This window comes from Myotis yumanensis, unplaced genomic scaffold (genome assembly GCF_028538775.1).
Source record: "Myotis yumanensis isolate MYYU_CA2020_CCGP unplaced genomic scaffold, mMyoYum1.0.hap1 SCAF_13, whole genome shotgun sequence".
In the NCBI taxonomy this organism is placed as follows: domain Eukaryota; kingdom Metazoa; phylum Chordata; class Mammalia; order Chiroptera; family Vespertilionidae; genus Myotis; species Myotis yumanensis.
Window position 1 is genome coordinate 42,706,411 of NW_027223764.1, and position 23,601 is coordinate 42,730,011.

General features: G+C 54.1%; 1 protein-coding gene across 2 annotated transcripts in view; it reads left to right on the plus strand.

Annotated features, from left to right (window-relative positions):
* The window catches only part of CDH23 (cadherin related 23), a 355,887-nt gene that overhangs the window by 224,668 nt on the left and 107,618 nt on the right, over window positions 1–23,601 (plus strand). For both annotated transcript variants that reach the window (XM_070432922.1, XM_070432923.1), the window contains exons 14-21: window positions 1,938–2,002; window positions 5,564–5,801; window positions 7,148–7,253; window positions 9,744–9,871; window positions 13,070–13,142; window positions 14,444–14,560; window positions 18,018–18,130; window positions 19,402–19,509. In XM_070432922.1, coding sequence (XP_070289023.1) covers window positions 1,938–2,002; window positions 5,564–5,801; window positions 7,148–7,253; window positions 9,744–9,871; window positions 13,070–13,142; window positions 14,444–14,560; window positions 18,018–18,130; window positions 19,402–19,509 — 948 coding nt within the window. The remainder of the gene's footprint in view (window positions 1–1,937; window positions 2,003–5,563; window positions 5,802–7,147; window positions 7,254–9,743; window positions 9,872–13,069; window positions 13,143–14,443; window positions 14,561–18,017; window positions 18,131–19,401; window positions 19,510–23,601) is intronic.

The window sequence follows — 23,601 nt, forward strand, 5'->3', positions numbered from 1 at the left end:
GGAAGCGGGGGAGAGAGTCCGGCTGTTGGGAGGAGCTTTGGTCTCCTCTCCCCGTGAAGAACCAGTGCCTCTGCCTCTGAGGGCCAGCTACCCTCTTGGGTTAGAAGCAGTAACACACCGAGACTCAGAGCACAGCAAGGCGGCCCTGGGTGCAAATCCTTGCTCTGCTCCCTTTTATAGCTGTGAAGCCTTGGGTGAGCCATTTGCCTTCTCTGTGCCTTGGTTTCCCTGTCTCTAATAGGATTGTCATGAAGAGGTCTACTCTGGGCCTCACTGGGGCCTAGGCCTCAGTTTTGTGATCTGTGAGATGGGTGGAAATGTCTGTCTTCCTCATCACGTTGTGAGGATAAACATGGATGGTCTTTGAACATGTAAACGGTATGATAGCCCAGGCTGGCGGGGTCACCATTCTCGCCCTTGTCATCAGCATGAGGCGCGCCTCTCTCCCTCCACGCTCTTTCCACTACTTGTGATAGAAAGCTGTTGGATTAGCCTGGGTAAAACAGGTCTTGTTGGACTCACAGACCAAACAGCGGTGGGAAGGGATGTAACCCCCAGGACCCGAGAAGTACCAGGACCCAGCCCCTGTCTTCCAGCTCTCCCCTGGGGGCACCTTCATCCTCCCCAACCACCCAACCGCCCCCAGTTCACTCTGGTCCAGCTTCACTGCTATGGAGGAAAACTTCTACCCCTAGCAACCATTTAAAGAATCCCAGGATTTTCGTCTTGAAGGGTGTTTGCTGGTTTCCATTGTCCAAGAACTGCATTTAATACCAGATAAGACTCATCATGATCCCGTTTTCTCAAGCTTCTGACCAGAGGAGCTGGTTGCTGAGAATATGGCAGGGATGGTGTCCCCAGGATTTTTACAAATATATCTCGTTTTTAAATATTGAATCAAGCATTCTACTGGGAATTTCTGTGATCGCTTTCTTATCGAATGATATACCTTTTCCTCTTGCAATGATAATGGCTATTTCTGGAGTTGTTTTTGATGTTATTATTGTAATCTTCATTTTCTATGAAGCTGGCCAAAACTCAGAAGATTCACCTTCCGCCTTAGAATTATCAAACCTTGGAAATACTCAGGGGCGCAGAAATATTGATTGTGAAGTGGACCCATGGGCAGCAGGCACTAGACTATAACTTCTATTAAACCCAAATATCTTTGGGCCTTTGGACCCCTGTACGCATTGTTTTAAATAGAAATAAACTCTGGCTTATAAAAAAAATAATAATAATAAAAATAAAAAATAAAGAATCCCAGGGAAGGATTCTGATTGGCCAGCTGCAGTCGGGGGCCACTCCCAGCCCAGTCCTGTGGTCATGGCAGAGCAGGCAGCTCCCACTCAGACCACTTGTTCAGGCAGAGAGAGGTGCCAGAGAAGATGGGTGGGGAGAAAAGAGGGTGTTTGCAGTGGAAGAGGTTGCCAGTCAGGTGACAGTCTGCCCTACGCATGCGATGGATTATTCCTGGGGTTCAAGGAGGGGCACCAGAAATGCCCCTGAGGTGCCTCTTTCACTGGGCAGCGCATCTGACTTGACATCTTTAGAGACGGGAGAAAAACTGGAGAATCCAGCAGATGCTAACCGCCCCACCCCGCGCCCCCTTCATTTGTGATATTTCTCAAACTGATAGGTCATGACACCAAGCCCCTGAGATCTGCAAAGAATAAGCCTGCCCGGCCTGACATGAGGCAGGAGGGGTGATTTCACGAAGTTAGGGATTTCGATAAAAGATGGAGCTTCCAGAACCCTGCTCTCCCGTATACATTTAAATAGCTGTTTGTGACTGGGGCAACCATGTTGACCTTCGTGGCTCTAGAAAGCTTGGCGTGGGCCAGAGGAGTCGTGCGGGAGGACCAAGGCTTGCTGTGGACAGCTCCTGGTGGGGTTGGGAGCCTGACAGTGACGACTTGTTGTTCTCACCTTTGCAGGCAACGGACAATGACGTGGGCACCTTCGGGGAAGTCAACTACTACTTCAGCGATGACCCGGACCGGTGAGACCCTGCCCGCTCCTTCCCAGTGGCCCTCTGCCACTCCTGTGATGGGAAACTTCTCAGTGCCCAGGAGGGGCTACGACCCATGGCTCGGGCCCTGGGCTGGGAGCGGGAACCCAAGGGCAGTGCTGCTAGTTGGACCCTGATGTGGTACAGTCTTGCTCAAGTCCCCTGAGGTCTCCGGGGCAGTTTCTCTGACCCTCAAAAGACAGCGTTTCCAAGCAGTTTCGAAGCTCATGAGAGCACAGTGGCAGCGGCAGCCAGCGCTTTAGAAGCCCTCACCGTGTGTCAGGGATTTTGCCAAGTGCTTCGCATGCGTTTTCAGATGTAACTCTCAAAACTAAATGCTGGAGCTCAGTGCTTGGCACTCCTATCATCCTACTTCACGGATGAGAAACCGCAGCCCAGAGGGGCTAAGTCACTTGCTCAGAGTCTGCAGCTCGGCCAGCACACGGCACATAGGGCCAGGTCTCACGTGTGGTCTCACCACAGAGGCACAGCCTCCGGGGGGCGGAGGGAGGGGGATATGCTGCAGCCATTAGGCAGGTGCCCGCCTCACCGCCCGACCCACGCCAGCCTCGCCCTGTCACCCGCCATGCTTCTGGGCATCTCTCTCTCTTGTCTGCGGTTAAGCTGAGCCGGGAGCAGTTCTCATTTTTAACGTGATCGAGAGCCAAGTTGAATTCAGAGGGCAGGTCTGCTTCTGAAGCCGAAGTGTCCGATGCATCAGGAAGCCCAACAGGATGAGGGCAGCGGTGGCTGTCAGCCTGGATTACAGGCCCGACTGTAAATGACCAGGAAGGGACAGATTGTTGGGTGCATTCCGGCCGTTCTCTGCCACGGAGATGGGGCCTCAAAACAGGAGGAAGGAATGAGCAGCAGGACCTGCGCACAGGGCACCCAGTCCCTCAGGGATCTGTGTTCAGGGGGCCTTGTCCTGGTCATCTTGGGTGTCCTCATCGCCTCCCATCTTCTGGGCCAGGGCTTTCCTGGTCTCTGAGCCAGGATCTTCCAAGCCTGGTGGCTGGCAGCCGTGGAACAGGTCAGGGCACACAAATGTCAGCTGATGACCCCCGGGGGCACCTGAGGGGGTGTTGAGAGGAGCCAGGTAGACCTTGCTCCTCCCGAGGAGACATTTGTGAGGCTCAGTCCCTTGAGCAGAAGACAAGGGGTAACGCCTGAGAGAGGACCAAACTCACTATCCTGGCTGGGGTTTAAAACATTTTGGTTCAGCACCCTCTGGATGGCAAAATTTGTTTTATTGCCCAGATATGTGTGTGTTTTTATTGAGATATAATTGACATAAATATGGTATTTGTTTCAGGTGCACAGCATAATGATTTATACTTGTGTGTGTTGTGAAATGATCACCACAATAAGTCTAGTTCACATTTGTCAACATGTATAGTTATCCATTTTTTTTCTTGAGGTGAGAACTTTTAAGATCTACTCTCTTAGCAACATTGGAATATGCAATACAACATTATTAGCTATAGTCTTTGCATATACATTGCTGTACATTGCATCCCCATGTTTATTTATTTTGACAGTGGTTCGGTTTTATCCTTCTGCATGTGGCTGTCCAGTTTCCCCAACACCATTTATTGAAGAGACTACCCTTTCTTCATTGTACATTCTTGGCTTCTTTATCATAAATTAATTGACCACATATGTGGGGGTTTATTTTTGGACTCTATTCTGTTCCATTGATCTATGTGTCTGTTTTTATGCCAATATCATACGGTACTGATTACTATGGCTTTGTAATATAGTTTGAACTCAGGGAGCATGATGCCTCCAGCTTCGTTGTTCTTTCTCAAGATTGCTTTGGTTGTTTGAGGTCTTTTGTGGTTCCATTCAAATTTTAGGATTATTTGTTCTATTTCTGTGAAACATGCCATTGGAATTTTAAGAGAGATTGCATTGAATCTGTAGGTTGCTTTGGATAATATGGACATTTTAATAATATTAATTCTTCCAATCCATGAGCACAGAATAGCTTTCCATTTCTTTGCCATCTTCAGTGTCTTTAATCAGTATCTTACAGTTTTCAGTGTATAGACTTTCACTTCCTTGGTTAAATTTATTCCTAGGTATCTTATTTTATGCAATTGTAAATGGGATTGTTTTCTTAATTTCTCTTTTTGATAGTTCCTTATTTGTGTATAGAAATGCAAAAGATTTTTATATTTTGATTTTGTATCCTGCAACTTTACTGAATTCATTTATTAGTTCCAATAGTTTTTTGGTGTAATCTTTAGTGCTTTCTATATATGGTACCACATCTTCTGCAAATAGTGACAGTTTTACTTTTTCCTTTCTGATTTGGATAACTTTTTCTTTCTTGCCTAATTGCTGTGGCTAGGACTTTCAAAACTAAGTTGAATAAAAGTGATGAGAGTAGGTATCTTTGTCTTCTTCCTTATCTTAGAGGAAAAGCTTTCAGCTTTTTACCATTAAGTATGATGTTAGCTGTGGGCTTGTCATCTATGGCTTGTATTATATTGAGATACATTCCCTCTGTACCCAGTTTGTTGAAAGTTTTTTTTATAATAAAAGGATCTTGAATTTTGTCAAATGCTTTTTCTGCATCAATTGAAATGATCATATGATTTTTATCCTTTAATGTTGTATCCTGTTCATGAATATCACACCCATGATCTGTGGGTATCACATTCTCATATCTCTGAAGGAAATCCTACATGATCATGGTGTGTGATCCCTTTAATTGAATTGGGTTGGCTAATATTTCGTTGAGGATTTTTGCATCTATGTTCATCAGGAATATTGGCCTGTAACATTTTTCTGTTAGTGTCCTTGTCTGGTTTTGGTATCAGGTTAATGCTGGTCTCATAAAATGAGTTTGTAAGTGTTCCCTCCTCTTCTTTTTTTGGAAGAGCTTAAGGATTGGTATTAATTCATCTCTGAGTGTTTGGTAGAATGTATCAGTGAAGCTGTCTGGTCCTTGACTTTTGTTTGTTGAGAGTTTTGTGATTACTGATTCGATTTCATTAGTAGTTATTTTTTCAGATTTTCTGTTTCTTTTTTGTTTGTTTCTTTTTTTATAGATTTTCTGTTTCTTGATTCAGTCTTGGTAAGTTGTATGTATCTAGGAATTTATCCATTTCTTCTAGGTTGTCCAATTTATTGGCACATAATTATTCATACTGGTCTCTTATGACCCTTTGTATTTGTGTGGTGTCAGTTACAAGAATCTCCGACCATTACAGTTCTCCACATCTGACTGTCCGGGAGGCAGAAAGTCCTGTTTGCAGCAAAGGAGGGTCATTCTTCCCGAGTTTCCTCTTTGAGTAAATCCACCTTCTCCTGCCCTTTCAGTACCTGACACGTCACCTCCCAGGTGGTCCTGATTCCTGCCCACCACCTCCCACCCGACTCCCCATTACAAATGGGGAGGGCACGTTAAAAAGGCGGGTTTCAGACTTCAATTATCTGTGTCTGTTTATCGCCTAGGGCGAGGACAGGCTGGTAAATGCAGGCCCTATCTACAAGCTGCTTTACTCCAAGCTGTTCTCTCATCCTCCTTCCTGCCTGGCCCAGGTTCTCTCTGGACAAGGACACGGGACTTATCATGCTGATTGCCAAACTGGACTATGAGCTCATCCAGCGCTTCACCTTGACGGTCCTCGCCCGGGATGGGGGCGGGGAGGAGACCACAGGCCGGGTCCGGATCAACGTGTTGGACGTCAACGACAATGTGCCCACCTTCCAGAAGGATGCCTACGTGGGTGCCCTGCGAGAGAATGAGCCTTCCGTCACACAGCTGGTGCGGCTCCGGGTAAGTCCGGCCATTCATCTTATCCTCTGCCTGTACCCTCTTCTTGGCGATTCCCCTGGGAAGCCACTGCGAGAGCTGCTAACCTCCATCACAAAGAAGTCTACCGGATTTGGGGGTCACGTTCTTGGTCTGTGTGAGGATGTCCCCTCGTGGCCTTGGTTACCAAGTGCAGCTAGTGCCTGCCTCAGCTTAGATTTCAGGTCGTCATTCAGCAAAAGGCCGCCCCCTTCATCTCCCTTGGCAAGTGCGAGCAGTTTCTTGTGTGAGGACGCCCATCCGTGCCCTTTAGAGGCTGCTGAGAATCAGGAAGCGCTGTAGCTGGCAGGGACCAGACCCTGGGCACCTCACAGGAAGGGAGCAGGTGGGAAGAGGGAACCCCCGAAGGCACAGTGGATTAGCAGAGGAGTAGAGGCCGGACTAGAACTCAGGACTCTACACTCCAGGTGTCCTCCTGCAGCGCGTCCCCAGCAGGCTCCAGCGACCTCTGCCCGTGAAGCTGCTCGGTGTCCTCACGCCCCTTCCTCCCTCTGCCCACCCAGAGTGACAGGACCAGGGCCTCCACTTAGAACTCGTTTCCGTAACAAGGGGGAGGAGGTGGGCAAGGAGCACGCAGAAGGCAGGACCGTGTGCCTACCCAGCATGGGCCATGCTCCCTGTGGGGCCCTGCTCTCCCTCCTCCCTCCCCACTCCGCTCCTGTTGTGCCCAGGTTGGCGGGCCACCCCTTAGGCTCTCTTCCGTCAGACATCGGGAAAGCAGCTGCTCATCAGCCACCCCAGGAGACAGTCCAGGGGGAGAAGGATCTGACCTCATCCCGAGTGCCTTCTTCCCTCCTTGCATTCATGCACCATGCATTTATTCACTACCTACTGTGTGCAAACACCATGCTGGACTCTAGGTATGCAGCTGCAATCAAGAAACACAGGTTCCTGCTCACCAGGAGCTAACAGCCTGAGCAAGGCAGGCAGGAATTATACAAGAAGTTGGGGGAACCGATGGGGTGCACAGCACAGGGCCCTAACCCAGTCCTGAGGTCAGGGAAGGCCTCTGTGGGTGGGATGTGCAAGCTGGGACGAAAGGGGCTGGAGGTGGTCCTGCCAGGTGTGGTGGAGACCCTCTCCGTCCCCTGGGTGAGGCCTGGCCTTGCCCACTTCTCCCGAGGCCTCCAGCCTGCCCTCCAGATTCCCCAGGATAGCTCCTCACTCAACATGAGACGTGTCTGCTGTAGCCTCCAGCTGCAAGGCCAGGAGGGTCTGATCACCCAGAAAGGGGGCGCTGAGAGGGACCAGCCCTCCTCCCACCCACCCTCCTCTGGCTCACAGGGCTCTGTCCCTCCTCTTCCTTCTAGGCAACAGACGAAGACTCCCCTCCCAACAACCAGATTACCTACAGCATCGTCAACGCCTCCGCCTTCGGCAGCTACTTCGACATCAGCGTGTATGAAGGCTATGCAGGTACAGGGGGCAGGACTGGGGGTCTAGCCAGGAGGAGGGCTGGCAGGTGGGGGCTGGGTTGCACACTCAAACCTGTCTCAGAAGGGGGCTCTCTGACTCTCAGACACGCCGGAGCATTCGGGGAGCTTCCCCGTAGCTCCTGTTGGCTGGAGCAGCACGTGGCATTCGGCCACCCTTCCATGGGTCAAGATCACTGTCTCAGATGGGCCAGGTTTTTCTCTGGGTCGTAGGCCCAGGGCCAGCCAGGCGGCTGATGTTCCCACAATCTGAGGAGTCCCTATGTCTCCACAAGGCTGTCTGGGTAGACCTGTGGGGTGGAGACTCGTTAGTCAAGCTTCCCCATCCTGTGGGCTTTCTGCGACTGCCCCCACCCCTCTGAGGACCCTGCCTGGCCCAGGCACAGTTCCACACTTTGGACCCTGCCCTGCCTGCCCGCTGTGAGTCCTGATCCCTAGAGGCTGTGAAAGGAGTAGCAGCAGCAACCTCAAGCTCCACGATCCCATGAGGCCACCTCTTTTTTTTTCAGATGAAGCAACTGGGACACAGAGACAGGGAGCCACTTGCCCGAGGCCACACAGCAAAGCTGTCCGGGGAGGCCCTGTGGTCTAGCTCTTGGTTGCCTCTCCAGCCTTGTCTTCGGCACTTCCCCTCCCACCACCAGAACCCGGATGCTCGGAACCCTCTCTCTGAACTCTCCTCTGACAGTGGCCACTGCCTTGTCTTTGCTGTGTCTCTCCCATTGCCCCGCCTCCCTTCCCCTGCTGGCTGCTCTAGGGGCTCCTGTGGACATCTCCTCTCTGAGAAGCGTCCCTAATGCGTGAGGATGTGCTCGCTGCCCCCAAAGCAGAAGGGACAGGCATTGGATGACTCTGCGTCCAGTGCTCACTCCTAGCACCCCACCGCAGGGTCAGAGAAATGCAGGCGCAGAAATCACAGCCCTGGCTGCAGAGGCTGCGGCCTGACCCTGACGTTCTCTGTCAAGTCGGTGCCCCTTTAAGAAACGTGACAGTGCTGTGCCTCTGCCCACCCTCTCACCTCCCCTTCCCCTCAGCTGGAAGGACCTCCCTTCGGTTTTATATGACTAGAGCAATAATTTGATTTCTGTTTTCCAAATAGAAAGTGGCAATTTAATATTGTTGCAGTGCCTTTGCAGATTACCCAGGCCCCCACTCCCAAGCCAATTTGCCTTCCCATCCAAAACCGAGCATCAGTGGGTTCACGCCAAAGGGGACTGTGGTGAGAGTTCAGGCTGTGCAGGGTGGGGATGTGTGAGGTCTTAGCGTCCCCTCCCCCAGAGCCTGCCTCTCCACCTCTGTCCACATCTGGCGTTAGGGGTCTTCACCCACCTTCTAGCAGAGTCTGCGGAGGGTACATTCTGCAATGCCATACACTGAGTGTCCCCCAAGGGGTCTGCAGACACTGAGTGTCCCCCGAGGGGTCTGCAGACACTGAGTGTCCCCCGAGGGGTCTACAGACACTGAGTGTCCCCCAGGGGTCTACAGACACTGAGTGTCCCCCGAGGGGTCTGCAGACACTGAGTGTCCCCCGAGGGGTCTGCAGACACTGAGTGTCCCCCAAGGGGTCTGCAGACACTGAGTGTCCCCCGAGGGGTCTGCAGATACTGAGTGTCCCCCGAGGGGTCTACAGACACTGAGTGTCCCCCGAGGGGTCTGCAGACACTGAGTGTCCCCCGAGGGGTCTACAGACACTGAGTGTCCCCCGAGGGGTCTACAGACACTGAGTGTCCCCCGAGGGGTCTGCAGACACTGAGTGTCCCCCGAGGGGTCTGCAGACACTGAGTGTCCCCCGAGGGGTCTGCAGACACTGAGTGTCCCCCGAGGGGTCTACAGAGTGCCCAGAGGGCTATTGGAGAGGCATGAAGAGCCTGTATGGTAATGAGAGGAGGGAGGGAGAGAAGAGAAATGGGGAGAAAGGCAATGAGAGGAAAAGACAGGGAGCTGCCACCTGTACCCCACTACCTACTCCACCCCCGGGCAGCCCGACACCGGGCAGTAAAGGGGCAAGCCCGTTATCTGGAGGGTATCGGGAGCAGTAACAGGGATAGGACTAGAGAGCCTGGGCATGACCCTGACCTCCAGACAAGTGCCAGATGAGTGGGTGAGACAGACAGAAAGACAAGTAGGAATGACACTTTCTGGGAAAAAGCCTGGGTTCCGGATTCAGACAAACCTGGGATCAAATTCTGGCTCTATTGAGTTCCTAGCTGTGTGTCTCTGGGCAAGTGACTAAACCTCTCTGAGCTTGGATCCTTCATCTGTAAAGTAGGGCGTACATTACCACCAGAGTAGCCACACCTGGTGGCCTCACACGGGACCTGGCACATATCAGGCAGTCAGTAAACCTAAGTCAACACCATGAGACTCCAGGAGTTCATGCCAGCTGCCCCCTCCTGCCCCGAGGGAAGCCCTGGCTGGATGGGTACTGAAGGCTGCTTACAGGGGCCCTGGGGCCCTGTTCCTGTCATTTCAGTGATCAGTGTGAGCCGCCCCCTGGATTACGAGCAGATACCCAACGGACTGATTTATCTGACGGTCATGGCCAAGGACGCTGGCAACCCCCCTCTGAACAGCACTGTCCCTGTCACCATCGAGGTGTTTGTAAGTACCCAGGGGCGCTGGCCTTGCCCTCCAGGGTAAGGGGTGGTGAGTGCTTCCCAGGGTGCCAGGGGCCCCTCCTGAGCCCTGTGTCCCCAAGTCCTTGACTGTCCCCACAGCTCAGGGGCTTACCTGGCAGACCATCCCAAAGGCTGTCCTAGCAGGGAGGTCCGGGGCCTCAGGACACCCTGTCGGGGGAACAGGAGCTGGAGGAAGTGCCATGGGATCCCTCACCTAGAGCTACATTCTGTGAAGTTCAAGGGAATTCCTGAAGGCCATCTTCTCTCCTGTCTCTCTCTCCCTCTCTTTCTTTTCACTTCCTTTTTCCGCTCCTCTGAAGATCTAAAGGGGCCTGAAAGCAAACCACAGCTTGTCTGACATGGAAATCACGCACACCTTAGTGAGTTTAGTGTCTGAAGTGATCAGTCTCTGAATCCGTCTCCACACTGGCTCATTGGCCCTGTGCAGCCCCCCAGCCTCCAGGGGATGAGATGGTGGTGACGATAGGCCTTCCCCCCACCCCACCCCCCGAGACCCTCCAACGCTGCACACGCACACGCCTGCCCCCATCTCATAGAGGCAGCTGCCTGCAGGGGAGGGCGAACATGTTGATGGAAGAGTTAGCACGTTACCGATTCCAGGAGAATGAGATCAGATTGTCAGGTTACGAGATACGCTGTGATTTGACATATGCTCAGGAAGACACCTCGCCCAGAGCTGGCTTGCTGGATGACCTCCCTGTCCCAGCTGGCTTTGCCAGCAGCCCCTGGTGCTGCCCTTCCCTAGCTTTGTCCTCGCAACTGAGGCTGAGGCTCCAGGGCCAGCTGCCAAGTACAAAGGTCCTCATCTGGGCAGGGGATCCCACTTGCTTACGAAATAGGATGGGGCTGGCCGTGACGGAAAAGCCAAGAGTGAGCGCATGGAGCAGGGTTGAGGGGTGGTGTGGGAGGGTGAGGCAGTGCAGAACCGGGTGCAGCAGGGGGAAGGGCAGAGAGTCTGGGGCCTTATCTCTGGCACATCGGGCTGCAGGAGTGGCAGGGAGGACGGGAAGAGATCCCCAGGAGCCTAAACACCTGCCCGTTGAACCTGCAACCTCCCACCTGAAATGCCAAGGCTTATACCAGCCAACTAGAATGATGCCCTGCCCGTCAGAACCACGTCCTGGTACTCTTTTTAAAACTGTGTTTTTCCATTACAGTTGGCATACAATATTATATACGTTTTAGGTATGCAACATGGCGACTAGAAGTGCACAACTGCTAATACACAACTTGCAAAGTGGTTACCCCAAGTCTAGCACCCACCTGACACCGGACATAGTGGTTACAGTGTTATTGGCTATATTCGCTCAAAGCTGTCCTGAGGGTCAGAGGGGGCTCCACACTCTCCTTCCAGGGCTTCCCTGGCCCCCCACCCCCCACCCCCACCCCTGGCAGGAGGAGGGTCTGGCAGCAGAGACAGGGGCCACCCTGGCTGTGCGTGAACATCGTCTCTCAAGCAGGGCTCTGGGATGTGTAGTCACTGAGTCTAAGGACCACACTTGAAAAGGTCACCGCCTCTGGGTTAATTTTGCACGTGGGTGGTTTTTAAGTAGCTGTCACTCGTCTGAGCTGCCGTCTCCCTCCACCAGGCCGTGGACGGCAGCACTGACTGCACAGGGTGGGGGTGGGGAGAGGCAGATCCCAGCGACGGGGTTCTGGAAGGAGGAGGGGCGGGTGAGAGGGGCCAGGTGACTCCTTTTCATCCACTGCTTGTTGGTTTTTAATAAAGAAGTCAAACTCGGTTTGTAGATTTCCCATTAGGGGACAATAAGCTTTTGTAGAGGGAGCCGCTGAATTAGAACTAATAGCGAATGCAGCACCAGGATCCGGGGAAATATCACCGCTAATAAGTTTCTGCCTCATGCTCTGTCACTGACATTCTCAGCGCTGTTCCGTGCAGCCAAGCAGAAGGCTTAAATAGACACACATATGGGGCACCGGTGCCGCGCCAGGGGACACTGGGCATGCTGTCGAGGCACTGGATGTGTGGCGAGGCCCCCCACAGCCAGTCCGCTGAGACTGGGGAGGGGGCAGATCGGCATCAGCCAGGGTGCAGCCCAGAGCCAGGGCCGCACCGGGAGAGAAGTGTGTCCCAATCCGGGCACCCACAGTCCCAGTAGGATGGGGTTCTCTGAAGTCCCGAGGGGCGGACAGCCCCATATCATGCCTCCCTCACGTTCACATTTGATCAGCCAGAAGTGACTCCGGCTAAGGGGGTTTACTGAGGAGTCTCCCTCTTCGGAGCTCCCAGTTTGGGGGTACATGAGGCCCTTGGGGCCTGCATCGTGCTGGGCTCGTGGGGAAAGCGGGGAAGGCTCTGAGTCGGGGGGTGGGAGGCAACAAGGCTTCCTCCAAGATGGGAACAGGGGCCAGTTCTTGTTGAGTGACGGCGAAAGGCAGGGGGTGAGGGAGAGAGTCTTAAAGGGTAGGAATGTCTCCCTGATGGTGGAGGGAGATGCGGGTGGAGGAGCGGGAGACAGGCTGCACCGGGCCCCACCACTGTCCCTCTCCCCTGTCACTGGTGGAGGCTGGGCCAGGGGAGGGGTTGCTTCAGATCTGAAGGGGGTGGTTCTGGGCCAGGATGCGCCAGGGGTGGAGGAGCCGTGCTCTTGTGAATGTGCAGTGGGGTCTGGAATTCAGGCCGGGAACCCACCTGACCCCCTGCCTGCATTCCTCAGTGTCTTCCTGGTTGGGCTGCTCCTTTCTCCCTTCATTTCTGGGAGGGTTTCTAGAACCTTCCACCATCACCTTGGCAGAGCTGAGGAAGAAAGCCTGAGTAGGCATCCCCTTCGTGGGGGTGATGAGCTGAAAGTGGGAGAACTGGAGTCGGCTTGGAGCTCGGCTTACTCAGGAAGACCGACGGGAGAGCCAGGGGGGCCGGGAGTGGTAGGCAGTCCCAACTGCTGCCTTCTTTCTCCATCTCCCCGGTCCTCACCGTCCCTTCCTGACCCCCACGTGTTTCCCCAAGGCCTGTCCCACCTCCTTGAACCATAGCTTAGCCAGAGGGGCACCTGGCCCCACGTGACACCTGCCTGGCTCTCGTTATACGTCGGGGCCAGAGTACCTCCGTGCCAGCCATGCCCGTTTGATGCCAGCACGGGACAGCTGACCAGCCCCCACTGCTGCCCTGGCTCCTACAACCTGTCTGTCTGCTTTGCAGGATGAAAATGACAACCCTCCCACCTTCAGCAAGCCTGCGTACTTCGTCTCTGTGGTGGAGAGCATCATGGCAGGTACGGGCCCAGGCAGGAGGGTGTGAAGGCAGGGATCAGCAGGTGCGGCACTGCGGTGGGCTGACCTGGCTTGTCCACCATGGCCATCCTGTCTGTTTCTCATGACCTGTGAGGGAAGCCTTTGGAGATGCAGCTGGGGGAGTCAGGGGCAGCTGGGGGAGTCGGGGTCAGCTGAGGGAGTCGGGGTCAGCTGGGGGAGTCGGGGTCAGCTGGGGGAGTCGGGGGCAGCTGCGGGAGTTAGGGGCAGCTGGGGGAGTCGGGCAGCTGGGGGAGTCAGGGGCACCTAGAGTTAAGGGTGACCTTCCTTGGCACCTCGGAGCCTTCTACAGAGAGCCTCCTGGAACCTCCCTGGTGTCTGATGACTTGCTGGGTGGGTACCAGATTGTACCCGGCCCACCCTCCCCCCTCCCAGTCTCAGGCAGCCCCTGGAGGAAGTCACTGCTGAAGCGGCCCCTGCACTCCACCTCCCCTGACTCTGCCAAGGAGGGGCCTCCATCGGGCACATACTCCTCCTCAGAGTTGAAGACACTGGGTTAAAGTGGTGTGTCAGGGCCCACGTATCTGTCTCCTGCTTAGGGCAGGACTGAGAGTCAAATCCGAGGCCCCACAGCTACCTAGAAGGGCCTAGAATGACCTCCCTATCCCACAGCACCTGCCTGGCCCCTTACGCCCCCCGGGACCGTTGGTTTGTCAGCACAGTAGTAACCCCGGCTGCAGGTCAGTGAGCACTGCCTGGCCAGGCCTGCGCCCCGCACGCTTTATCCGTGGGACCCTCACTGACAGCCCCACACATGGCTTCGGGGTTAGACCCGTCTTACAGAAGGGGAAGCTGAGGCTCAGACAGGCTAAGGCACTTGGCAGAGGTCCCACCGGATTCCAGCCCAGAGATCCTCACACTGAACCTGCTCGTCCCTCTGCCAGAGCTGGCATTTGGGTGGCAGGAGGGCCCAGAAAGCCCTGGCCCGCTCGGCCGCAGGATAAGCCGCTCGCAGGGTCTGGCCAGGGCAGCTGGAGAGGCCGATACCCTGCCCAGATTCCACCAAGAAAGAAATGAGGGTGAGGGCCTTAACTGGACAGTGAATAGAAAATAAAAACTCTAATAAACTCCCCTTGTGAACAAGATAAAACAAGACCGAAATGGAATATAATAAAGGTAGAATAATTTAATATGGAGCTTCATTTCTTTTTGACTGAGTCATAGTTGGTCAATCTGAGTGTATTAATATGGTGACCAGCCAGGGAGGGGTTGGGGAAAGGCCATGGTGAGCAGCAGATACCCACCCCCCCTTGTCTCCCGGAAGGAGCCACGGTGCTGATCCTTAATGCCACGGACCTGGACCGCTCCCGGGAGTACGGCCAGGAGTCCATCATCTACTCCTTGGAGGGCTCCTCCCAGTTCCGGATCGGCGCCCGCTCAGGTGAGCCCCGCGCTCTCATCTTCTGCACCTCAGGTCACCCAGGACCTGCCTCTGGGTCAGGGCCTCCTCCCTTTCACAGGAAGCCCATGTTTCACAGGAAACCAGCTTTGAGCACCTGGCTTCATCCCTGAAATAGTAATTTGAGTGAGATGATGGATCTTAACAAAAAAATCACAACATGAATTTACCCACTGGAGAATGTCTTCTGAGGGTGAAGAATCCTGTCATGTTTAAAATGTGTTCCATTTTACATGGCGTTCTTCAGGGACACCTTTCTTCAAGCCTAGGTGTTCCCCTCCCTCAGCTGCCGACCTCATTTTTCAGTCCTGGCTCCTTTTCCTAACAGTGGGGGTGCCTCGGTTTCCCCACCTAGAAATGAGGATGATCATATGAGGGCTGTTGTGTGAGCTCAGTGAGTCATTAGGGAACACTTAGAGTAGTCCCTCACATAGTGAGTACTAACAAAATTAGGTGATTATCATTATTCTTTTGTTCTTTTCACCCAGGGGCCCATATCCCTGGCTCTGCTCAGCCCATGTAACACTCCTTTCTTTTTCATTTCTCTGCTCCTTGAAGCTGGAAAGAAAGGGCTTCAGAAAAAAGCAATAAGAGACCCCAGGCTTTTCATCCAGAAGCTGGGAAGGACTATGAGGCCCCTGGACATTCATTCATACATTTACTCAGATATCAATGGACATCTGCAGTTTTGTGCTGGGTGCTGGGGTACAGAATGGAATGGAACATGGCCCTGTCCTCATAGGGTTCTAAGTCAGCTTAGTGGGCATACAGGGCATTCCATTTCTAAGTGCCCATTTCTGTGTCAGGTAAGGGAACTGTAGATGCTAAACAAGCAAACCTTGACATCTCAGTGGCTTAACACAATAGAAATTCTCACTCCCCAGCAGTCCAGTGTTGTGCTCAGTGGCAAGCCTACCACACAATGATGTTGGGACCCAGGCCCCTTCCATGTTGTGGCTCCAAAGTCACTGCAGAAGGGAAAAGAGAGCGTGGAGTATTGTGTAAGGAGATGTTTACAGGCCAAACCTAGCGGCAACATACATCACTTGTCCCACATCCTATTGGCCAGAACCAGGGAGCGGCCTGCCTAGATGCAGGGAAGGCTAGGAAATGCAGTCCCTGGCCTGACAGCCACTTTGCAGCAATCATTCTAGCCTGGGAAGCGAGCGAGATTCTTTGAACACTGGCCATCCCTGCCGGAGGTGTTCAGGGGCTAGTGGTGCATTTAGTCGTCCTGTCACCACGCCTTCCTGATTGAAGTCTGCCTTCAGTCTCTTTGGTCCCCTTTTCCTGGGAGCTTGGGGAGCAGATGGCTGGTTGAAATGTGTACAGAGACTGAACACATTCAAGGCCATCCTGAGCCTCTCTCTCCCGCTCTGACACACGGAGGCCTTCCTCCCTGCTCTCAGAAGCTTCCGCCCTTAGTGAGCCCACATTTCCAGGGGGGGAGGGGGCGCTCAGAATAATCTCATTAACATGGACAAGTGCTCAGCACTGTTGTCAGTGCTCTGACTCGCATCATCCCATTTCACTTTCTTCACCACTCTGCCAGGCAGGCGCTAGCATTCTCCCCATTTTCCAGGTGAGGAAACTGAGGCACAGGAGAGGTTAACTTGCCTGAGGACCTGCAGAGCCTGAACTTCCGACTCCGGAGCCCAGACTTTAACTGCTACCTTATAGAAAGCCACGTTAGAGCTTCATGCTGCCGCCCAGATACCGATTGCACTCACTGACCTCTCAGCGCCCGCCCTGCCTCCGCAGTCAGGGACCCCAGCTCCACCCCCCGGGCTTTCAGTAATGACACGGACATTTTCTTGCTGCCTTCACACGGCTCCTTTCTCTCTGAAGGTGTAAACGTTTTCCTCTTACCTCTTCGGTCAAATTAGCCAAGCCTGCTCCACCAAGGTGGCCTTAATTGGATCTAATTTCCCAGACAGGAAGAGCCATCTATCATGGCGACAAGTTCATGTTTAAAACTTTTTAGAGATTAATTTCTTCCTCGCCCTGCCAATTAATCGACACCACCCCACCAAGGATCGTGTCTAGGTAGGCAGACCTTGGCCAGTCTTTCATTCCAGGCCTCAGTACCTTCGCTGCCCTGTCCCTCACCCCCAGCTCCCTTCTCAGCCCTGCGCAGGCCAGCATGGAAGGGAGGGAAGTGGAATGACAGTGGAAGGGGTCCCAGTGACCATCTGGCCCAGCTCCCTTGTTTCATGATAAGATAAAACGAGCACAGAGAAGTTAAGTAACTTGCTTCAAGTTGCACAGCTCAGGCAGTGGGGATAGAAATATGGATAGCACACAGTCTCTACCCTTGGAGAATTCTCACAGTCCATTGGAAGAAAACCAGCATTTTCTGAGTGTCGGGAGCTTCACCTATAATTAATCCTCACAACAGCTCTGATTCAAAGGCCTACTAATCGCCATCTCACAGATGAGAAGACGGAGGTTTGGAGAAATTAAGTAACTTTCCCAAGGCCAAGCATCTGGGAAGGGCCATCATCAGATTCAAATCTGGGTCTCACTGTCCTCAGAGCATAAGCTCTTTCCCATGCCTGTGCGAGATGGCAAGTGGCCCGTGTGCAGAGGCCTGGAATGAAGCCGGCTGGTACTGGCTCACTCCTGTCCTGATAGCCTATTGTATGCACCTCTCCCCAATTCCATGTTCAATGCCATCAAGCTGGTCATTTACAAAGGGGCCCTGGTGGGGATGTTTACACCATGGCAATGGGCAGATGCCTCTTTTTCTATTGGTGACCTGGTTGTCAAATAGTTACCAGCACACAACTACCAAGGTGACTGCCATATTTTTGTGAGACCAAAATACAAAGAAAAGGCAAAAACAGCTGACAAAAGTTGTGGTCTATTGTTAATGTTTATCTTTAATAGAATAATTAGTTTATATGCTAAATAAATTTCAAGGCAATGTAACTATGTTACAGGCAATTAAGGAAATGATTTTATAGCTGTGAATTCTCAGTGCACTGTAGGTTGAACTGTCCGGTGATGAGGGACAGTTGGGACATGTGTGAAGCTCTCGGTGTGTTGGAAGTCTAATGAGAGGTCTCTCGTGTCTGAGCTCGAAGCCAGATGGCCCTTCTGCCCTGTTTTCCAGCCACCAGCCCCAGAGTTGGCCTTGATTTTCCCACATTTGAAAATACCTCCTCCTCATGGAGTTACATTGCCCAGCTTTGGGGTTCCAGTTCCCAAGGTGTGAGTGCTCTCCCCTTCCTCCGTGAGCACCATCTCACCACCCCCAGCATGTATGCACACATGCACGCACACTGCCAGCTCATTTGATCTTCCAAGCACCACTCTTTCATACTCTCCCGCACTCTGTTTTCCCCTCTCTCCCTCCTCCTTTCCTTGCTCTTCCCTCCCTCCCCAATCTCTCCCTGGCCCACCCAAACCCTCTCTCCCGCACCGCTCTCTCCTGCAGGCGAACTCACCACCACCTCCCTGCTGGACCGTGAGACCAAGTCTGAATACATCCTCATCGTACGAGCAGTGGATGGAGGCGTGGGCCACAACCAGAAAACTGGCATCGCCACTGTGAGCGTCCACCCCTCCCGCACCCCCCAGCTCCTCACTTGCCATCCAGGCCACTGCCCCCAGCTCTTCTTCAGGCTACACCTCTAGGCCCCTAGGCACTTTGTCCTGAGGTAGCGTGAGGCACCACGGGAGTGGAGTGAGGGTGACTACCAACTAGATGTCAATCACCAACTTGCTGTCAGCCAAGGTCAGCCTTGCGGCCACCACGTCTGTGGGAAGAAAGGCATTCCCACCTGGGACAAGGGGGCACTGGAAGGAGCAAATATTTTCTCCTCTGCCCCTAAAAGACCAGCTGGCCAGGTAGGAGAAGGTAGGAGACCCACAGGCCCCTCCCAATGGGCTCCTAGAGGAGCAGGTATTTCCCTGAGTGGCTCAGAGCCAGAAGCAGGGCCCTTGGAGGGTCCCTGGGGCTTGCACCACCCCACCCCTAACCCTGAGACATGAGCAAGTAGGACCCATGAGGGGCCAGAGCCCCATCCAAGGCCTTGTCACCCCACCAAGGTGGGCAGGAAGCTAGAGGAAGGACGGTTGAGGGTCCTGACTGAGGTCTGGCTGCAGAAGAGATTGGGGGAGCACGAAGCAGCAAGCGCCTGTGGGAGAGGAAGCAGGAAGGCCGCTGCCAGGTGATCCCGTCACCTGCCCCCCGTGATCTTTATGTGCTTCCTTTGGCTCTCCCTCAGGACCCTCCCCTGACCTCTCCCCATGGCCCTCCCCCCACCCACAGCAGCTGCCCCAGCCACTGCCCCCAGCCTTGCCCAGCCAGAGAGGCTGGGGTTGGTATTGGTTGGCCAGGGACTTGGAAGAAAAGTCCCAAGTGCCTTATTCAGCCACAGGAGGCCCCCGCTAATAGGATTCTGAGCTCCATAAATAATTTACCTGGTGACAGGTGAGCCGGGAAATTGCTTGGCTTATAGCTGAGACTGACTTGGACGCTCAAGGGATCCTAGTAGATGCCCATCCTAAACCTCCCCTACCCTGTCAGTCACCTTTAGTCCAGACCAGGGGTGGGTGGGACAAGTCCCAGGTCACAGGAGGGATGTTAGGGGTTATCTCCTCTGTTCCTCTGCCTCCTGATGGGGCAGCACCTAACCCCTCTGAAGGTCCTGCTTCCCCCAGCCAGGCCCTGACCTGGTGGAATTAATTCCCAGGCCCTGATCTGGTGGGATTAATGCCAAGATGCTCCACAGGCATCTGAATGTGTCCCCTCCCTGGGTACTGTCCTGGTGCAGCCCGGCTAGGTGCACCCCACAGCGCCCCTTGTGGCTTCACAGGTCAACATCACCCTCCTGGACATCAATGACAACCACCCCACCTGGAAGGACGCTCCCTACTACATCAACCTGGTGGAGATGACCCCTCCAGACTCTGATGTGACCACGGTATGTGATGGTGGGACAGTGGAACTCCCGGTCTGCCCTGCCCAGGAGTGTCCGCCCTTCCCGCCTGAGCTCTGTGGGCCCGCCCATGGGGCTGATGGATTCATGTTTTCTCTGCGCCAGCTCTTGGAGCGAAGTTCCTGGAGCTCTCTGCACGGTGAAAGGTAGTCAGAGGTCAGGGGACAGCCCTCACCCCGTCCTCGGGGACATGGGGCTTCAGACTTTGTCCAAGGGAGTGCAGCATCCCAGGGCTGGTTCAGCTGGTAGCCACACTTGCCCTGAGAGCCCAGGACTCTGGTGACAACCCAGCCCCCACCTCCCCCGGTGAGGCACAGGTCCCTCCCTCAAATTGCACAAGCTTCAGATCTGCCCTCAGCCCCTTCACTGCTTCTGTCACCACAGCCACCAGTCAGCTGGCCCAGGGAGGCCCAGCAGGGGCTTCGAAGGTCACCCAGGGATCTGCTGGCATGGGGGTGTCGGGTCTGCACAGACCCCTGTGCGTGCTGTGAGCAGGATGTGACTCGGGTAGGAAGGAGAGACAATGGCCAAAGTCTCGGGGCATCCACAATAGAGGTCCCGGGGAAGCTGAGGAAAGTCAGGGATGAGCACCCCTCTTTGTTCCCCCCATACTTGTGCCCCGTTTGGTCTCATTTTGGGAGGCTTTTCCCCTACCCCACAGCCACCCAGCCACCCGGTGATGGACGTGAACCTAACAGCTCATGGCAGCCCCATTTATCAAATGTCTGGATGTGCCAGGCGCTGTGCTGGGTTTTCTCATGAATCCTCTCTTATCCTCATGACAATTTCACGTGGCAGATGGATTCATTGCTACCATCATACTATGGAGGACAGAGACTTAGAGTTTGAGGGGTTTGCCCAAGCTCCCAGAGCCAAGACTCAAACCCAGGTCTGTCTGACTTTGAACTACCCAGCCCAGCAGCCCTGCTGCCTCTGCTGGCTCAGGGGTGCCCTGGCAGGTGGTCCGGGTCCTGAGAACCTGGAGAACCCGGTGGGATGGGGGAGGGATGGTAACTGTCACATCCAGCAAAGCTGCCCCACCCGGAGCTCGAGCAACCGTGGGCTGCAGATGCCTAGCCTCCCTGCCCCCACTCTTCATCAACGAGAGAGAGAGAGAGAGAGAGAGAGAGAGAGAGAGAGAGAACGAACGAACATGAGAGAGAACATGAACCAGCCATCACACCTTCCTATCCTCTTTTCTGTGTTTCCAAAATCTGAATGGTTCTCAACTGGTGGGCATACCCCCTCCCAGAGAGTCCAGTAGATCAGGGACAAGGAATCTGGGACATGTGGTTTTTCAAAGCCCTGGTGGGAGAGGGGATTCCTTTCAGCCCGGGCCAGGGTAGGACACCCTGACCCTGGGCCATTTCCAGGCTCTCTCTCTAGAACTCTACCCCTGATGGGCTCTCTCTGCTGCCACCTCGTGGGCACTTGGGCTCTAGCCCTGGACAAGCCCAGCCAGGGACCCCAAGAGCTGGGGTTGGATGCCCACCTCTGAACACCTGAACTCTTCCCTTTGCTTTATATTTCTGGGAATCTCCTCCCACAGGGAATTGAGGGGCACGTGAGGGAGGTGGACCAGCCAAGGGTGCCGTTATCGAAGTCCACCTGCTGGGACCACACTGGGCTTTTTGCAGATCTGGTCCCCAGGGGCCTTCTGTGGTCGGCAGCCTTTCCTCACATCCTCTGAGCCCAGAGCAGGTATAGACAGTGGGCCCGGGGCCTGCTGCCCAGCAACTCCTCCCTCTCCAGGAAACCTCCGCAAGCGCTCGGTGGGCACCTACTGAGTGCCAGGCCCTGCACTCGGAGCCCAGGAAGCAGCACTGCCCTCAGGGAGTTTCCTGACAGTCACACCCACCACTGGGCCCATCTCACCCTGTGGACGAGCCAGAGTCCCTGCCAGACCCCCGTCACCTCTGGGGAGACAGACACGGGAGCCTGCCCCTCAGCGCAGGACGGACATGCCCGTTGCTCCCCCAGCTCGGGCAGCCAGGGTGGGGGCGCTGAGCCTTTCAGTGACCCATGGCACTGAGACCTGAAAAAGAATGCAGTGGCTCAGAAGTCCCAAAGGGGAAGAGCCAAATCAGAATTAAAGCTTGTGTTAAACAGCTACCGAATGTTATGGCACTTTAGTAATGATGAAATTTAGTATTTGTAAAACTCATTACATGTGAGGGCAAATTATCACTTAGATTTTCTAGAATTCTTAAGAATTTTCCAGAATTCTTTGGAATTTCCAGTTATGTGTAATGATTGCGAGGAAACCGGAAGTCAGAGAGGTCATACATTAATCGAGTTTGTCACAGCAAAATAATTTCAAAAGGAATAGTCATACAATTCTTTCAGCTGTCATAGCTATGAGACATATGTATGCGTATATATGTGGTATATGTTTTAATACCTTTGAGGGGCCCCCTGCTGAGGCCTCACAGTGGCCCTGGGTGAGGTGGGGGCTGTTGCTGAGGTGTGAGGAGAGGAGGCTCCAGAGGTGGCGGGAGGCTGACCCACTTCCTGACTCATCTCCCACCACCCTCCTCACCCACCGCACCCCTCGCCCCCAGCACTTACGCTGCCTTTCAGTGTCTGAACCCACTCAGCTCTTCCCACCTTGGAGCCTCTGCACAGCTCTTCCTCCCCCTCCCCACCCCTGCCAGAGTGCTCTTCCTCCTCTACTCCCCCAGCCCTGCTCTCTCCATGGCCGGCTTCTTCTCCAGTCTCCCAGATGAAAATGCCACCTCCACAGAGAAGCCCTCCCTAACTACCCTGCCTAATGTAGCTCTGCCCCCGTGTTTCTTTCAGAGCTGGTTCCCCAAACCTGTGTTTATTTGTTTGTTGGGTTCCTTGCTTATTAAGAGACAGTAGAGCACAGTGATTCAGTGAGCAGCCTCTAGTACCAAAATGTCTAGACTCTCATTTTGGCCCTGCCTCTTACTGGCTGTGTGACCTTGGGCAAGTGACTTAACCGCTCTGTCCTCCAGTCTCCTCATCTGGAGAATGGAGGTAGCATCCCCACCTGAAAGAGTTGTAGTTCATACTTAATGAGCCAAAATACACAGGCACGTGGTGAGAGGTTGATAAATGGTAGCTATTGTCGCCATCATCTGCCTCCCCTGCTGGAATCACATCTGTCTTGTTCCCTGTTGAGCCCCTGTGCCAGGCACATTGTACGCGTTCACAATATTTGCGAATGAAAGTTGTTGAAGGCCTTATTCACCTTTCTTCCCCCAGCTCTGCCAGGTCAGGTTGGGTCTTCTTTGTCAGAGAGAGACTAGCATATATGAACTGGGACTCTCCCAATGGCCCGTCCCCAAGGGGGCACTGGCCCTGGCCCCTGAGGCAGGGGCCCCCCTATGACTTTCCGAGCTCGTGTGTAGGCGAGTGTGTGCCTGCATCCTGTGCCCTCGGAGTGGGCCGGGCCTGTGTCTGTGTGCACGTGTGCGCGCTGTGTCCGCTCGCGGGCAGGAGCGTGCAGAGTGGCTGCTCTGTTTGCAAGTGAGGTTTTGGCCGCACTCTCCCTCCTGCTCCCGCGGGCTGCTTCAAGGACCTGGCTGATGGGCATTGATTTAGAGCCTTTCAAACCCTCCAGCAAAAATAAAGGAGAGGAGAGCGGGAGAATTAGTCCCGTCAGGCCAGGAGAAAAATGACGAGCGTGAAATGGGAAATAAATGAGGGGAAAGCCGGAGAGTCCGCACAATCGCCCAGCAGGGAACCGGGGGTGTCACAGCCTGCCGCCCTGCCTGTGCCCCATCCCGCCTGGTGACCAGGGAATGGGCCCGCCCCCTACTCGTATCTCTCCAAAGCAGCCGCCCAGGTGCCCCAGCACCTAGAGGTGGAGGAGGGGAAGAGAAGAGGAGCACCCTCCCCATGTGATCTTAGTGCATTCAGCAACAGGCTGCCGGTCTGGAGCAGGTTGTTTAACTGCCCCGTAGCCTCAGTTTCCCCACCAGAAAAATGGGGATAAGGACTGTCTCCCTCCTGTCATCGGAGAGCAAGTGTAAAAACGCAGGGCTCGCTGGTCTCCTTTACCCGTCAGCAGGCTGCCTGCCTAGAAAGCCGCCCGGAGTGCTAGGAGCCTGT